The following is an 18,738-nucleotide window of genomic DNA, read 5'->3' on the forward strand; positions in this document are numbered from 1 at the left end:
AAATAGCACAGACACCCTTTCAAGTCTTTTAAAAAAAACATGGTATCAAACCAGCAATGGGAAAACAGGCTACGTATAGGTATGGAAACTGTGCATGACTGAGAGGTGAGGTTTTGTGCCCCCCACCCACCCACAACAACAACCACCTTTGCATGGAAAATCAAACATCACAAAAATTTGGCATGGCCCTAAGCTTAAACTCTTGAAATATTCATAGTGCTGCTTTTGAAGGTAGCTATCCTGCAATTAAATGCTCATTTAAGGAGCCTCAAGTACATACTGCTACATCTAAGGACTCATGGAAGAACACTTCTACATCTCCAGTACTGTATCTTGCAATGTTTTCTAATTGTAGAGGTGAAGATCCAAGCTTTCACAATTCTGCTCCTCGGATGTTATCCTGCTCATGCAAGTAGACCCACTCACGTAAGTCAATATTTGCAGAGGTTAGCTGGTCACACCAGTTTTCACCAGATCTTAGAATCTTAATAAATGAGACAAACTTCTTCAATAATTGTTATACTTAGACAACTCTCTCACATTGTCCCTTAACAAGGCTATTGTTCCATACCTCCTCAGCAAGTCCCAGGACCTCCAAGTGTTTGCAAATACATTTGCTATAAGATTGGCTGCATGCGTTCTCTTTTCTTAAGAGCCCACAATCCTGAGAAGAGGATGTATGTACAAATGTATGAGAAACACACAAAAACAAACACTGGGAAAATCTTGAATGTGACAAAAGATACTGGTACAGACATACCCAAACACACATGAAATGAAGCTGTGGGCTCTTAAGCTGCATTTCCCCCCCCCCCTTCAGTGCATAAACCTATCAAACCCTGTGACATAAACGGCACTGTCAAGGCTGAATCCAGTGACACAGGGACTGAAGTGTGGACGAGAATGAGAGAAGAACAATGCAGTGGTAACTGTGAACAAAATACCTGTTATCATCTATACACGTACAATTCTCAGAAACTACTACTGCCACCCTCAACCGTTTTCAAAATAGAATGCCAAAATAAATTCCAGGCGCAACATAAGGAAACACTGGCTTGAATTCCACTAGGGAGAAGCTTGGACAAACATAGAATAATACATAGCACCATTATGTCCAATGCCCATTTTAAAGAATACCTTCTCCTATGCTAAATAAAGCAACTGCAGCCATGTCACCTTACACATGCATTCAAACTCACATACAAACACATCCACATACATCATGAACAGGGTGAACTTTTTGTTAGTCACATCCTTACGACTAAACTAAATATGATGACTATTTAAACCTGGATCAGCTGCACTCCTATGTGTATAGAAAGCAGTAAAAGCATTGCACATGTGGAGAGTGCTCAAGAGCCAGTTTGGCGTACTGGTTAAGAGCAGTGGACTCTAATCAGGAGAACCGGGTTTCATTCCCACTCCTCCACATTAGTGGTGGACTCTAATCCGGTGAACAGGTTTGGTTTCCCCACACCTACACATGAAGCCAGCTGGGTGACCTTGGGCTAGTCACAGTTCTCTATGAGCTCTCTCAGCCCCACCTACCTCACAAGGTGTCTGTTGTGGGGAGAGGAAGGGAAGAAGATTGTGAGCCAGTTTGATTCTCCTTAAAAGTTAGAGAAAATTGGCATATAAAAAACCAACTCTTCTTCTTCTCCTCCTCTTCTGCCTACTGCTGTCCCCCCAGAGCCAAGATTCCCATGTACTTCTCTCTCAGCCAAGTTCTGATACCAATTGTGAAAACAACTGCAAGAAAGGTGCTGGGGTGGGGAGAAGATAAAGAGGGATACAGCAAAAGTGGAGGAGGGTGCAGTCCCCTTCATCCACATATCGCTGTTAAATGCAAACCCCATCCCCAGTTTCTACATGCATCAGCTTACACATATTTAAACACACAAGTCAACTACCATCCTTTCTAGTTTATCCCTCATTCTAACAAGAGAGAACGATTCAAATTCTTTCAAATGCTACACCAGCCATAACACAGAAGCCATGTTCACATGCTACAGTGAACGCACGTACATCCTGCTTGTACATGTGTACATCTGTTCGTAAGAAAGAGCTAACATGCATTCACATCATGAATGAAACCGGGAACCAGTATCTGGATAAATGTGGATTTTATATCACACATTCAGCTGTATGGGCGTTGATTTTAACATGAGAAATACTCAACCTGCATACAAAGAACAATCAAGTGTATACCATACAGGGATTGTACGTGCGTTCAGTGTAACCTGTGAACAAGGTGAGACAAGTGGTATAATCTGGAGAAAGCCACACGTCAGAATTCCATTTAAATCAAAGAGACTTGCTCCCCAACTATATGCATGTTTATTTGGAAGTACATTTCAGTTCAATGGGGCTTACTCTCAAGAATGCATAAGATGCCTTACAGTACATTCCTGAAAGTGGGGGAATGCTCTTAGGAGCTGGTGTGGCCCCTATGGGAGCCGTGGGGGGGGGAAGGGTTTTAAAGTTAGAAAAACTTTAAAATGGGGGGAAAGGCCCCATTGCAAACAGGGATGCTGCGCCACCCAAAATGGTGGTGCAGCAACGCCGTTTCGTTAGGAGACATTTCCAGGCGCGAAAGGGGTTAGGAAGCTGCCTAACAGAAGCTCTGCCCCCCAGAACGCTCCGGGAATGCCTCCTGGGATTGCCAGCACAGGGACTTTGCACTGGAAGAACGCTGGTGGGAGGTTGCGCCGGCGTCCAAGGGCTGGGCTGCCACCTCCGTGGTCCAGAGGTGCCGGCATAAGTGCCCCAGCGCTAATGTCCATGCCAGAGCATTCGGGCCCCCTTTCAGGAATGCACTGATAAGTGCTTCACTTCCTCCAGACTGTGCCCAAAATCTCTCCACTATGTTTTTGGAGCTAATAAATGATACTTTTTAGCTACCAGTTCTTAGGACAGATAGAATATGCTATTGTAGCTATAAATTGGTCACTGTGATTATTTTTTAAAAAAGAAAATACCCTGACTTCATCAGATATAATCCTGGTTCCAGTGCAGGCAGGAATTTAACTGGAACTGGGGTTTTATCCACTGCATATATTCACAACAGAATTCTAATTTAAGTTCCTCTTAAATTCAACTAAATATGCAAACACATGTATATTTAACAATGGCTCCCTTTAGCCATCTATTCTGCACATTACAAAACATGCTTTTCAAATGTATTAAAAAATTATCTTCAAGGATACCTGAAAGTGCTGGAAACCTGCAAGTTAATTCTCTCCAATGGAGTGTTTTAAACTACAATAGACCATTGACTCTCAGTACCTGTCTCGATGAGGCAATTGTAATTGTCTAGTTCTTTCATACTGTAGGCTATCAAGACAATCTGTAGGTCTCACTATGAAAACGAAACAGAAAAGTCAAACCACAGGCTACAGGAATGTGAGCTCTACATATTTGACCTCATTTAAAAAATAAAGGAAATAGACTTCATGGAATGGCAGATTTCTGTTAAATATGGTCCCACAAGAACACAAATGTGATCTCCAAAACAGTAGAACCTCACAAGCATGACATCCCTGAACAGTTTATGGACTGTACTTTTAATAATAAGCAAATTCAACACATCAACATATATTTTGATATTATCCTTTTTACATTGATACTTTGAACCAAAATAACGTTGCACAATTTGTTTCAGGTAGTAAAATATTAGATTTCAGTAAAGCACTTTTCCATTATAAATCTTTCATGAGAGATGGGAAGGAATTGCCAATTTTTTGCATGGATTGTCAGGCATGAGGTTTGTAAGGTTCTACTATGTGGGTAGGAATGATATATTTCTCCCATGTTTACTTCACAGTGGTGTTAAATTCATGACAGCATGTGAATAGCTTTCATTCTACATTTTTGTGTTCTCCTTGGAAGGAAAAGAAATGGTTTTTAAGATAACCAAGTAGCTGCTCTAATTAAACTCTGTATTTTATGCCTTTGTAACATTTTCCTTATCAGTAAAAAAAGAACCCACAATTACCACAGCTCTTCTCCAATATTTTGGTGACTAATATGTCTTGAATACAAACTATCAGCATAACCCACTACTAGATACAATACTGAGTATTAAAAGATGCAGTATCCCTTTAAAATCTCTTCATCCCTCTAGCAGTCCCACAAATACTTTTAGGGTGACTTATCTGAAAACAAAGAGTTGATTACTGAAGTACTTTAAAATGCATCAAGTTGTAAACATATATAAAAGAATAGTTAACCACATGTGATTTTTTGTTTTGTTTTGTTTGCTGTTTTGGATCTACACTGAGTTTGAATCAAATGACATCATTGCTAAGAACATGCTGTTTACTTAATATGGTCCATATATGTATATATGATGAGTATCACCATTCAGGACAAAATGTATAGGTGAGGTTTGGGAAAGATAAATGGATTAATACATTATAAGAGCTGAAGTTATTATCCTTTCCCCATCCCCGAACTTTTCAAATCATGCAAATTACAATCTGATATAGGTAATCCTGTGTGTATGTGTTAAGTGCCGTCAAGTCGCTTCCGACTCATGGCGACCCTATGAATGAAAGTCCTCCAAAATGTCCATATCTTTGACATTACTAGAGGTAATCCTCTACAGTTGGCTTAACTGAAATCTCCCCCAGTATAAAAGCCTGCTACAACACAGCCAAGCTCCCAATATCAGGTTGTCAAACAGTTTCATTCCTTCTTGCTGCCTGTAAATCAACCATGGATGGCAATTGTTATTACAGCTACTGAATGGCAGTAGCCATAATAGTCCACTAGTGATAGCAGAAGGCCATTCTTTCTGCTCAACCTCTTTATCACTGGCAAGGTTCTCCTGCATTCTTGCACTGTTTCATGCAAAGAAATCTGGAGATAATGAAACTGGTAATTCTTTCAAGGTTATCTTTTATAAATGGGGGAAATAATGTGCTGCCCTCGGTGCTCATAAATAGAAGCAAAAACGCAATTTTACATTTGAACGCAGCAAGGAAGCTTGAAAGTTTTTAACCTTTGGGGCACATTTCTAAAGGGGGTTCTTCATTCCAGGGAGCGTCATGCAAGAAGAAATGATGCAATCTAAACAAAGCTTCCCTAGAAACATCTTGTATCCAGATACAAAACGGCCTGAAATATTCCAGTTGTTCCTCCATTCGTCCGGTTTCACTCTCCCATGTTAAAGAGGGATACTGCATCTCCTGCCTCAGATTCCTACCGAACAACTAAACAAGCGACACACAATTTTGATGGGCCTATGCAGTCATCATGGCAGAAGGCCCCACAGCCTTTGCACACTATCATGGCTTTCAGCCTACAAGAGCATTTCAGTTCCAGCTCATCAGCACTGCTGCTGTCAGCAAATTTCTGAACAGGAATCGGAGTGTTCTGAACAGAGAGGCTGGAGGCTGTGTTTGAACCGCTTCCTAAAATTCCAATTGATTTTTCAATTGCAGAGGCTGCCCTTTTGAAGCTTGTGCTACCAAAGTGTATAGTAGGATAATTTCCACAGAGCTGTTGCTGCTGCTGCTGCTGCTGCTGCTGAGTCTGTATTTTCTGAGCAGTTAATTGGGGGAAAGGCTTCTGGGGCTCAGAAAGTAAATAAGACGGGAAGTCGGCATTTTTCAACGCAAAGGCTTTCAACTGTTCTTTTACTTCATTCTGATCATAAGAAGCTTGTTTAATGCCCAGCTCACAGCTGCTGCTTAGACCCTCCTCAAAAGAAATGGGTTCAGTTTTTATATTGCTACAGACGCCTGCCGGCTGAGGCCAACTAAGTCTTTTAGTGGTTTCCATAGAAACTGTCAGTTGTTTGTGATCAGATGGAGCTTCTGCATTGGGGAGAGGAGGGGGTGGAGGAGGGGGTGGGGGTGGAGGAGGGGGAGGAGGGGGTGGTAGAGGCGGAGGGGGGTGTACTAATGATTTATTCTGCAGAGTCTGTGAGGCACTAGAAATGTCATCACCTTCCTTAATTTGAATGTTAGGGGAAAAAACACTCCCCAGCCTCAGCTGGTGAGCTGTGGAAACACTGACCTCTCCCAACCCCTTCTGGTCTAGGTGCCGGCTAAAAGCAAAGGCCCCGCAGCCAGACGGTGCTTTGAGAGTTGTCTGCATCAAAGCTGCTGTGGGAACTGGCCCTCTTGCAGCCACGGGCAGTTGGTAGAAGTGCTGTCTGTGTGAGGTGCTGGCTTCTGCAGGAAAGCTGCCATTTTTGTCCACATGGAACAAGTTCGGTTGGAAACTGCAGGAGGGCAAGGGCCTCTTCGGCTGCTTTATCTCTGGGCTGTGTGCGATTCTGCTTTGAATGGCGTGCTTGTTTGGCCACTCTTGCTTAAACAGTGGACCGTGCCCAAGTTGGTTCATGCTGGAACTGATCACACAAGGACCCACTTTAACCTCTGTCTCCATCGAGGGCTTCCCAGGCTCACATTTAACTTCCCCCACTGTCCTGGCCATTCTCTTTTTAGGATGGTTTTCACGCTTTCTGATTTGCAGTGGGGCTAAACTGACTGCTGTAAAACTTCTGCCATCTGTGTTTGGAGAACTGGAAGGATTTTCAACCACATTTCTCTCAGACGTTACTGGTTTACATACTGAGGTAGTTTGCAAAGGCAAGGGAAGCCTGTTAATTTCTAGCTTGGCTCCTAACCTGGGCTGTGGCAACACTTTCTCCAGTGGCAGGTTGCCTTGCAGTAACTGTGTCACCAGAGGATTGTTGGCTTCTACTGATGACAAACGACAGCTAGAACTGCCAGCACTTGTAACTCTTTTCAGTGTTTCTGTTGTCAACGACAAAGAGTTCTCCATGGAATCTGCAACTGCTATCTTGGAGCTTTGGGAAGTTTGTGCACTTGTGGCTATTTCTGCTGCTTGAAGAGGCATTTCAGGTCTTGCAAAATCTTCAGTGTCCATCCTAAAGCATTTGTCAGATTCATTCACTTCCGAATTAATAGGCAAGGCCATGCTGGTCACAACGTTCCTCGAATGCATCTCATTTAGATGCACAAAACCTGAAAGCTCGGCTTTGACATTTTTTAAGCAGTTCTGCTCGGGGTATTCCTTATGCTTATTTGGCTTAAGATGGCTAATCAAAGACTGGTCAGTATTCATTGCCTCCTCATCATTCCAGCAGATTCTGCTAGTACTATAAGAGTTGGCACAGACAGGATCTGCTTCACTTTTGAAAGCCAAAGGACCTCGTAATTGTTCAGAAAAACCTTGGCTGGGAGGAACAGCCTCAAGGCGTTTATCTGGAGGAGCTAGAGGCACTTCTCGAAGACTTGTACACGATGCTTGCAAATGTTTGCCTTCTTGCTTTGCGGCAACAGTGCTAAAACCAGAGCTGTGGTCCAGATTTTCATTCGTAAGAAGCTCTGGCCTGCTGATTACTGACACTTGAGGACATGCTATATTTTGTAAGGCAGTTTCTGTCCTAATAGACCGGCTGTGCATATCTGTGTTGATTTCTGAGTTTTCAACAGAAGTACCCAGGGACAAATTTGAGTTCATTGTTGTTGTTGTGTGGTCAACAATGACTTTACAAGGGATAGATCTGTTCATGGGTGCTTGTGCATAATTTACTGAGGATTTACCAGACATATCTATTCGACTTCTCATTCCAGAATTTCTGTCCGCAGCCTCAGTGCTCATCTTAGCAGAGTTCTCGTAAGAACTTACTGCCATCATGTTACCAGCAAATACTGAAATGGAAGTCCTGCCACCAGAATCTGCTGCCGGAAGTGCTTCACTGCAGTGTAAAGTTGCCCTAACAGAGGTGCTGCTTGATAAAGAACTTGGCTCACTGCATCCTGTCATAGCTATCTTATCAGAAGAATATCTATTTGTTGATCCCACTGGAGGAATAAGAACAGAGTTGCCGCCCAGATGATTTGGCACATTATTTGCAATGGATGAAGTTGGCACAGTGGTATACTGGCTGGAAATGACAATGTTTGCATTGCTGCTTGCTATTGGCAATCTTTTTTCATTCATGGAATTTGACAGAACTGTACTATCTCCTGCAGCTGGCACAGCGGGGCTCTCAACACATTTTGGCATGATGGTAATGCATGGAGTGTCAGTTCCTTGGATGGATTTCAGCATGTTTATATTGCAAGCCTTTGTGTCTGTGCTTTCAATGGACATTAAAACAGAGGACTTTTCAGCAGAACCTGCAAAAGGAAGTTCCTTAATTGCTCCCGGCATAGCAGCACCACACATAGGAATGGGGACTGAGGTTTTATTGTACAGCACTGACACACTGTTACTTTCTGCAGAGGTAGATGAAATAATTTTCTCACACAAATGAGACATAGCTATATTTTCATCAGAACTGTGTTCAGAGACGTCAGTACTAGTTTCTGATACAGTACTGGCATTAAGTGACTGCTGCAATAAAGTGGTAGTTTCACGGAGGTGAGCAGACTTGTTGCTAGGAGACTTGCAGTTAGGATTAACTATAATTACGCCAGTGGAACCTTCAATCTTTGTTTCAGGGGAGGCAGAGATCTCTAAGACTGATGGACCTTCCTTTGAGGCATGTTGAGACTTTGCTTCTTTATTACTCTGAAGCAAGTGGGCTCTAGCTTGGTGCTTTGCAAATAACTTGGCCTTGGTCTGTTCCTTGATGTGTGCCAACGTTCTCGTCTTCCCACCTTCGCAGGGGCTCCCTAAACCTCCAGAGACGATGCTTGCAGCAGCTGCAACCGCTGCAGCAGCTGCTGCCTCCCTCTGGGCTCTAGCTTGCTGGGCTCTTGCTTTGATATCTGCAAGTGTTCTCGCCCCAGTGTTCCTCCCGCTAGAAACTGATGTGCTTGGAGAAGCACGAGGTTCTGGTTTGGAAATGGGCTGGCTCTTGATAATAAAAGGCGGACCAATTTTTGAAAGCTGGATCTGAAAAGAGAAAAGTGACTCTCAGTAAAGAATTATACGCAACGAATTTCTCTAATATCTCGTGAAAGATTTCACAGCATGAGTGGAACATTTTACCAACTTTTACGGGGGGGGGGAAGCTGAATATTATGTACCCTTTAATAACTATTGTCCATCATGAGCCCATTGTGTCCTTTATGCAACGTATAAAATACATAAAAGCTCCTGGGAGGTTCACTAACTCACTGCCCTTTGGGAATAATTACACCTTCTATCACTCACTTCTGAACCAAGCAAAAGTCACTGGAGTTTGTTTTATATCTGCAGTCAAATGCTATGATATTGCAGAGTTGTTTATCCATGCATGTGAGCTGCAAACTTTGCTCCTTATTCATGGCCACTGAGTGTGTACTGTTTTGAGGGTGGGTTTGGGTTTCTTTTTCTTTTTTTTTGCCTTTCCAAAAATAATGCAGCTTAGAAATTAGTAACAGGAATGTCATCAAAGGGTGTTAAACTTTTAACATCCTTTAATATGCAGTGGAAACAATTGGCTTGTTTTCACGAACAGATCTCTAAGAATGGCAGGGAGGAAATTCTTGTAAGAGCATTCTTCACAAGTTTTACGTTTCTGTTTCTGAGAAAAATATGCAGCTTCCTTTTAAAATATTGCTGGTATACTAAGATGGCTATAATCTTGTTGGTAATTTACAATTATACAAACATCATTCTCCCTACACTATCAGCTGGTAGTTATTGTTTAACTAGAACTAACAGAAGAAAAGCTTCACTATTTGGAAGTATCTGTTTGAGTTACTTCATAATAAGCTGATTAATATTTGGGTGTCAATATATATATCATTATTTTACCATCATTTTACCTTAAGAGGTGGGACTCTGGGCTCTTCTCTAGGTGGCTGCTCTTTCTCAGATGAATTTGTTGACGCATTACGATGAGATTGCTCATCTTCAATTCTAGCCCGCTTCTCTTTGCAGATTCCAAAACTATGGTGTTCAGCAGTCTTCCTCTTCGGGATCTCCAGGTCTCTACTTTCACTTTTTACTTCAGGTGACTTTGTGAGTTCTGAGGACTTTGAATAGGAACCTTCAAACCGACCCTGTGCTGCCCCTTGAAGTTTATGAGACTTACTTCTGCCCACTTCTGAGAACATCAATTTTTCTGATGAGGTATATAGTTTATCATGTAGTTTAGATGGAAGAGATTCAGTATTTTTGCACCCTGCCACTTCTGTTAGAACAGAAACTTCCAGCTGAGAGATTGTACCCTTCTTTTCAGATTTCTGTTGAGCACCATGGTTTCTAATTTTTATCACCTCTGAAGAAGAATGTTCTGAAACAGAAGAAATAAAGGTTTTTTCTATTTCAGTATGTGGTCTACACTGTTGATTAGTAAAGTCTCTATGAGATTGGGATTCTTCTACTGTTGAAGCTTCAGGTAAGCCAGCTTTCACAGTTTCAGGTTCACCATGGAGCTGTTTTTGCTGTGAAGCAACACTCTCCTCTTGAGAAGCATTAGGAATGGCAGAAGCTTCTTCTTTCAATGGTGACAGAGATTCTTCAGACAAACATGGAGATTTTCTTTGCTGCAGAATAAATCTTTCACTCACTGGGGAACTGGAAAGTGGAGATGTTTCTGAAGGTAGTGGTAAACTGCTGGAATGAGATGTTTCAGAAGCTAACAGAGAAGACACTGAAGAGGTTTCAGATGTTAAAGGCAAATCAGACATTGGTGATGTTTCCGATGGTAAAGGTAAATTAGAAACTGGTGATGCTTCTGAAGTCAAAGGCAAATTTGACATATTAGATGATTCTGATGTTACAGGTGAGGTTGGCATTGGAGATATTTCAGATATTAAAGATGCATGCAGGCTGTCATTCATAGGTTTTTGCTGACTATCATTTTCAGTGTTTTCAGTGCAAGATACATCAGATGAGCAAGCTGTTTCAAGAGATACTGGAGTACAAGTCTCCTCTGAAGTAGACTGGGTATCACCTCCAGGAGATGCAATACTAACACATGGTTCTTCTGGGCTTTCAGAGGAAAATGAAGTTTCAGAAATACAAGCATTCTCAGATGACTGCTCTTCAGGGTCACTCTGCAGCTCCATATGAACAGCAACACTTCCACCAGTGAACAAGGAACCATTGAGGACAGGGGAATATTTTCCATGAAGACTTAGATCTTTTGCAGATTCCATGTCCTTTTCTTCCATATTACTGAGAGAATTTGAAGATGAAGCAGATTGTGAAGGTGATAAACTGTTTTCCAACTGATCAGTCATGACTGCCATTTCTTCTTGGCAATACTGTAATTTCTCCTCTACCTTAACTTCATCATGAGCTAACGCACCTACTTCATCATTCATTACAACACAAGATTCAGAGTTCTCTGTAAGTGATAAAGTTTCTGTTTCTTCATTTGAGCCCACTGGACTAACTGGTAGTTCAGTATTCACATGTCCTGCTTTATGGTTCTCCTCTTGACACTCACAGATACTTGTCTCAACCTCCTCAGCAATCTCCTCTTGAATAACAGACTCTTCAGGAATCAAAATGTCTTCTGCTTCTGTTAGTACATCTTTGGCTGGAATATGTTCCATGTGGCAAAGGGACTGACAGAAACCTGTCTCTGCCAATGGTGGTAGCTGATTGTTTTTCTCTTCATGATCATCAAAAGCTGACTCTTTTGAAGGACCAGGTAGATCTGAAGATCCAAAGAGTGAATTATCTTCATCTTCATTACTGTTCTGTGTAGATGTAAGCTTCATAGATTCTTCTATTGACATTCCAAGCCTAAACAGAAATTACATATGATTAAACTATGAAGTCATCATAAACTCTTCAAATAACCACTTACATTTCAGAAATTTCACTGCATGCGGAAAAAGTATGAGTTTTGGATGAAGCTGAAGAACTAAAGCTGGATAAAGCAGATATAGAATACTATCATCTACAAATAGTGCATTTTTCTTCTTAACTTATACTCCACACTATTTATACCAACTCAAAAGTTTACAATGGTTGTAATCCAAAGGAGATACCTGCAAATACATAAAATTTTACACCAAGCTGATGTTTTCATAGCTGATACTGGGGTGGGGGTGGGGGGTTGATGCAATTGGCTTCAGACAACTGAAGGTAAAAGTGTAGTTACTGTTACTTCTATGATGCCACAGCAAATGTGACATAAATGAGGATGACTCAAAAGCCTGCAGAAATGTATTTATCTGAAGCTTATCATGTTTCAATTTTCTAGCGCTTCCTACAGCAAACTGACAAAAATCTACTGCTGGCATATCATGATCTGCTTACCTCATTCATATCTCCACGACCACAATAGATGCATTAAAATGTCACATAGAGCATGTGTTTAAATTTGCAACTATGAGAGACAGATGACCTGATAGCTTATAAAACATTTTTGGAAAGATTTAAATGTCACATGATATATTAAACCAAGAAAGAGACACAATAAGGCTGCAATCCTGAAGGAGGGGCAAAGATCCTTAGGAGCTGGTGCGACCTTGCGCTGGAATAAAGGTCTCTTTAACCTGAAATAAGGGCCACTTATGCCATTCTGGGGGCAAACATGCCAGTGTCAGGGAGCTGCCCTCCTCCACCAGCGCAGCCATGCTAGCAGGGAATTCCTGGAAGGGAAAGCCCATGCTGGTGTGGGGGGGGGGCACCTTTAGGCAGCTTCCTAACCCCTTTCGCCCCAGGAACGCTCCCTTGCGCTGCGTTGTTGCTACACCACCTTTTTTGGGTGGTGTAGCTTCGCTGTTTTCAATGGGGGCATTTTCCTTCTTTTATATTTTAAATTCCTTTTATTTTATTTTCGGCAGCCAGAAAGCCTCTGGGAAGGCGGCGTGGCTGCACTGCTCCTGGCCGCTGCCTAACTCCCCCCCCCCAACTGCTCCCCCTTTACAATCAACATCAGTCCTTTCCCCTGGAGTGATCATTGCATAGCTACATGGCAGCTGGTGAGGGTTGTACAAGCTAAAAAACAAGCCTTGGCAAACCGGACAGCATCTTTGGCCCTTACAATGCTAATTCTATCTTTAAAACAGTGGGTTTGTTCCAAACAGCTTTTCTGCTGGTGAAAAAGAGAGTAGGGACCACCCATCCACCCCAAAAAGCTTTCGTTGGAAGAATGTGGGATTTGAGTGGACAAATGCCATGTGGGAAAAGGGATGTAGAAAGAAGGAAAATCTGTTGAGACTGAATGAAAAAGCTGGCTGGATCCAACCTAGTACCTCAAAATTATACAATAATGGTCACTGACACTCTTATGTTAAATATGAGAAGCAAGGCAAAGCAGCCATTTTGGAATCCTCCAGATAAGAATATAGGAATGATCAACAACATTACATGATCAACTTGGATCTTCAGATTTCTATACACTGAGATGGGAGACTCTTAAATAATCCAAGCTGAGGACACAAATTATGAGCTTTACCAATACAAAATATTGAATGTATATTCCCTGTTATACAACAGTTAATATTTAAATTCCATACAACTCAGAAATACCTACAACTTTAATTTTAATTTGTGAAATTAATAACAATAATTTCTTTTCCTGGCGAAACGTCAGGAAAGAAAATACCAAGTCCATGGTCACACAGCCCAGATAACCTACAAGAACCAATAGCAATAATGTTTTTGCTTGCAATATTCCCCAATTAAATTGGTTTGTAAAAAGTTTTAATCCACTAAACATGTTTGTCAAAGTAAAAATTTACAGGTCAGTTCTTCAAATAGTGAAATCACTCAATCAACCTAAGAAAGTATCTGAGAAAATGCTACAAAGCTTCTACATTTCACACGTTCCCTTATTTATTCTATTTCCACTCAGAAAGTCTTAGACCAGTCAAGCCTTTCCCGTGTGGAGCTGAAAATAATTTCAGCCATTTTAGATGTGTTCCTACTTGTGCATTCACCATAAAAATAAAACTAGAACATACCTGACTTCTTCACACAAGTGAAGCTCTATGTCTTAGGGCCAAACTACACTGAACTGCAGCAGATTACAATACTTAAACGCAATCTGCAGCAAACGTGGTAAAGTGCAGCAGTAAATTCAAGAATGAGAGCACAAAAGGGTGCCTGGTGAGAAGAACAGAACCCTTTCCCTTCACCACTCACCGCCCCCCCCAAAGCCTGTTCCTCAAGGTCATCTTTGCTCTAACCAGGATCCCATACAAAAATTAGCCCAGCTGAAAGAAAAGAAGCTGGAGGAGAAGAAGCTGCAGATGAGAGAAGGGTTCAATTGCCTCACCCAACTGCCCTTTTTGTGCTTTAAATTGTATCAACCCATCACTCCCTGTACATGTGATCAAGAAAGACCCACATTTAAGGAAAGTGCTGACATGCTTCTATGTTTTATCCACTATCAGTAATACCAGAGCTGCTGCTAGTACTGTAAATTATCTGCAATTACCTCTCTCCCTCCACATTTATCACCAACAGCTTACCTAGAAACATAGAAATGACACTTTCCTGCCCATAAATTTACCGTTTAGATAAGACAGACAGGACAAAGGCTTGATAAACGAGTAGTGAGGATGGAAGCAGGCTATTGCTAGCATTACAGAAAGCACACAAAAATAGGCTATAGTGGTCTAAGGAAGCTTTACCAAGTGTGGAGCATTAAGGCAAAGAACAAGCAGAGGCAGAATGTAAGAGTGGAGCAAACAACCAAGAAGGCCAATGACAGATGGGGGAAAAAACAAAAAACAAAAACTTCTACCATATCTATACAGCCTTTTTAAAATCACAGTATAACTCAATGTGAAAGACAAAATTATATGGCCAATATGGATGATCTGACACCTAAAGATATTTAGAAAACATCACTATAGCACTTTATGATTTCAGATGCTGCTATCGGATCTGAAAAAATAATGTTGTTGTCCGTCATGATAGTAAATGATATTAATTGTTCTTATTAGATTTTGTAGGGATGTGTTATTAGAACCAGGATATTTGCACTTTATGGACTAGATCGATGATATGAGATAAATCTTTCAGAAATAGTACATAAAAGCTCTTTATTGAAATCTGAGAAGATTCTTGTAAATTTATAAATCTATTTTTATCTTTCCTCCAAGTAGCTCAAGGTGCTGTAGATGGGTTTCTTCTCTATTTTATCTTTATGCATGTATTATTAAGCAAATAAGCTGTTGAATAATGTTGACATTGTATTTGAACTATTTGTATAATAAAAGCATTAAAAAGAAAAAGAAAATTATATGTTAATTTACATCTGAGGCTCATTCTTTTATTAAAATACTAAATTTTACTTTGATACTTACTTTTCGCCATAAAATCTTTCAAAGAACTTCTCTTTCCAGGGTTCTGTTTTCTTTTCCTTTTCAACCTCTTGTCTGATGCGCAACTGCATTTCAGGAGTAAATTCTCCTAAAAGATACAAGCAGTAGAATATTGAATACAGATCCCAAAGGATTCATCTACCGATCTAACCCATCAACTGTTTCAGTTGCAATTATGGTGGGAGTATATACAGAAGCACTACTGAAACAAACAGAGGTGGTGCAAAAATAATTACTAGGATGTTTGTGCCCTAAGATACACTCATTGGCCAAGTTCCAAAGATTCTAGCACACCCATCCAAGTATTCCCAAATATTTAAAGCATCTTCTACAATTTACTCTTCAGGTCTTTGTGCTGTACCAACAGCCCATTCTTGAGTTAGGGGGCTGAAAGTGTTGTGGAGGTGGTGTGACCCTGCCACCAGTGTAAGTGGCCTCTTATCGTGGAAGAAGAGGCACTAACGCATGCCGCTCCTCCAACGCTGCAGTCTCTCCAGGACCTAAATGAAGAGAAATGTGGTGCTAGCATGGGGGTGTGTGCTCCCGGGGCGTTCCTGGGGGTAGAGCTTATGGTAGTCAGCTTCCAAAGCCCCTCCAGCCTCGGAACGCCCCTTCCAGCAACACTGCTGCTGCGCCAGATTTTTCCTGGCCCAGCATTGCTGTTTTCAGTGGGGCTTTTCTCCCATTTTTGGGTTTTTTGGAAGGGGTTTTTAAGCCTTGCAGTGGCCGGGAAACCTCTTTGGAGGTGCTGCGGCGGCGCCTTGGCCATGCCATCCCCAGCTGCTGAAAGGCTCAGGAATGAGCTGCAAGTGAGGTTCCAAAAGTAACACAACTTTCAAAAGCAGCTTTCCAGGTCTATGGAGGACTGCAATAGGAAGGCATTCTTCATTCTCAGAATTTCCCCATGCGGCCTGTTAGATGTCATGTTTATATTCATTCACATATTGTATCATTCTTTATCTTACACGTTCAGTGGCTTAAAAGTTATTTTAATGCAAAAATTATCTGAGTAAAAACATAAAAAAGATTTCATTTGTAGCCTTTTCTTTGGAATTTCCTATGTATATATTTGTGGAATGGGTAAGTCACATGCATTTATGCTTCTGCAGTTGACATGGATGAAAATGCTTGTTCATATTTTAAATACAACTGTTCAAACAAACTCTCACTACTGGGTATATGTGTTGAGTATCTGAAGATAAATGTGAGTATGTAATTTGTAGACCCTATCACTTTATTTTCTCTTTTACAAAAAGTACTTGGAAGTGTGTGTATTTTTGGTCGTGACACAAGAAGACATCTCTTCCAGAAAAAAAATCACATCAGCATTTGGTAAATTTAATAACAAGTAGAAAATTACCTTCTGCCAGTCGTTGTTTCCACCCTTGTGCTGCATATGCAAAGAATTCATTATTTAGAGCGGAACTACTGAGGCGCAAAACTCCATCACTTCCCATCTAGAAAATAAGCCGGTGGTAGTAGAAGAAACTGTCAGAAATTGCTTCAGCTAACAGTACATAAGAATAGAGGTCCAATTATGTGAAATGGGTAAGGAAAGGAAGTGGGAATAATAAAGGGTATAATCTCCTAATATTTAGATAGTATTTTTCATTGTAGTCATCATATTAAATGCAAGTAGCCTAATCCAGAATCCATTTACCTACGTTATTTATGATAACCAAATTCGAATTCACTGTATGTGATCTAGCACCTCTTTAACATTAGAAGCCAGTAAAAAAGGAAACTGGAAGTGAGATAAAAATCACAGGCACGTAATGTCAAAAGCATTAGGAATCTTTAAATGGTATCTAATAAAAGTATGTCTCATCCTTTATACAAGATGCAGCAGTTTCCATGAAAGTATTTCAACAACCAGCATTAGAACACTAATTCATAAATGTTATATAAAGTTGAGAAATCTTAAATAAGAAACACTAAAATGAAAGAAATTAACACAAATTGTCACTTGGGATGGAAATTCCAGGCCAGAAAAACAGTTTAACACTAGGAGCATATTATTTTTCTACTACATCCCACGACCAATATTCTGGTGATCTTGAGATGCAAAAAGAAATTAAAGAGACAGCTAAATTGTAACGGGATCACTTTATAAATCTGGATCCTGGCAAAGAAATACAGTATGTGATGATGGCTTACAGCAGTCAATCACTGAGCCAACAAGAAGAAAAGTGACTCCTTATTTACTATTAAGAAGTGCCCAGGATACTGGTATAAGCAATATTAAGTAATGCCTGCTTCTTCCTTTTTTGGTCTACCACCTATTTGGCTGGTTTCAACCTGATTTTTTGTATTACACTGAGCAGGAATGGAGAACAACTCCATCATGAAGGCTAGCGTCCAAAGAATGAGAAGAGCAGTAAGAACTCCAGCTGAGAGAAAGCATGAAATGCTACTGAATACAGTATTCCTTTTATGGGAAAAGCTAAAATATGATTGTGCCAATTTTACAAGAAATGCAAATCAGGTTGATTCCTTCCCATTTTCCAACCATGCTCACAAAAACAGTAAAAAAACCACTCTCCCAAAATTTGTGCTGGGAGGAAAACAATAAATTACAGGGAGGTATCTGAAATGTGCTTAGTCTACAAGATTTCTATATGGGCTCAAAAGCTTCTCAGGTCAAATAAACTAGAATGCTGATAACCTTTGTTTTTAGATAGAGCAGAGAACACCTTTTTTTTTTTTAACCTGAGATGAAAAGTATAAGACCAGAAAAACTTAAAATTTTTGGTATTTACTTTAGTGTTCCATGGCCATGAAGATAGCACAATTAACCACTAAAGCTAAATTAGTATTTGGAAAATCATGCCAATAAAGCACTTTTTAAATACACTATTAATTTTTATGGTCTTCCAAGAACCGCTGTCCAACAGAGACAATACTTTAATGAGCCAGAACAGCAAATGTTTTTTGAAAGGTTAGTTTTTTTATTTTGTTTGGGTATTGAATTCTAGTTTTGTCTGATTAAGCACAATAAAGATGTTAATTCCAAAACATGAGCAATTATTTTATGGAAGTATTAACACCAGAAGCATTAAAGTAATTATTTTTAATTTTATTTAAAGAGAAAAGAAACATTTGTCATAGCCCAGTGGCGATTTTCATAAGTCATGAAAATGTCTTATGAAAAAGTTACTAGAACAGAACAGCATTCAATCAGTTAAGTTCCTACTGATGCCTAATTTAACTCCTTTTGTTTCTAGAGAGCATCAAACATCAGTATGTTAATAAAATGTGGCAACATTCTATATACATTCTACTAAAGTCTGAATGCTCCTCAGGAGAAAAAAAATCACATTATTTTTATAGGTGTTCATGATCTCCAACATGGCTGATATATTAAGAAGCACTCAACCATCCAAATCCATTATTCCTTGGCAGGCACGCGCACGCCCCTTCTTCAATACTACTTTTTTTCTCCTACACTGCTTTTGCTCAGGCTCTCTATATAATTGATATGTAGAAGACATATTCTAAAATAATGATTTTATTAATGTAAGTAGAGATT

General features: G+C 40.3%; 1 protein-coding gene across 4 annotated transcripts in view; it reads right to left on the reverse strand.

The window, feature by feature from the left end:
* Window positions 1-5,202: 5,202 nt before the first annotated feature.
* The window catches only part of ASXL3 (ASXL transcriptional regulator 3), a 134,575-nt gene continuing 121,039 nt past the window's right edge, over window positions 5,203-18,738 (reverse strand). For 3 of the 4 annotated variants that reach the window (XM_056854671.1, XM_056854672.1, XM_056854673.1), the window contains 4 exons: window positions 16,570-16,666; window positions 15,192-15,297; window positions 9,738-11,670; window positions 5,203-8,880 (listed from right to left, as the gene is read on the reverse strand). In XM_056854671.1, coding sequence (XP_056710649.1) covers window positions 5,203-8,880; window positions 9,738-11,670; window positions 15,192-15,297; window positions 16,570-16,666 — 5,814 coding nt within the window. The remainder of the gene's footprint in view (window positions 8,881-9,737; window positions 11,671-15,191; window positions 15,298-16,569; window positions 16,667-18,738) is intronic. The other variant, XM_056854674.1, reaches the window with a different exon arrangement.

The sequence above is a fragment of the Euleptes europaea genome, chromosome 8 (assembly GCF_029931775.1).
Source record: "Euleptes europaea isolate rEulEur1 chromosome 8, rEulEur1.hap1, whole genome shotgun sequence".
Lineage (NCBI taxonomy): Eukaryota > Metazoa > Chordata > Lepidosauria > Squamata > Sphaerodactylidae > Euleptes > Euleptes europaea.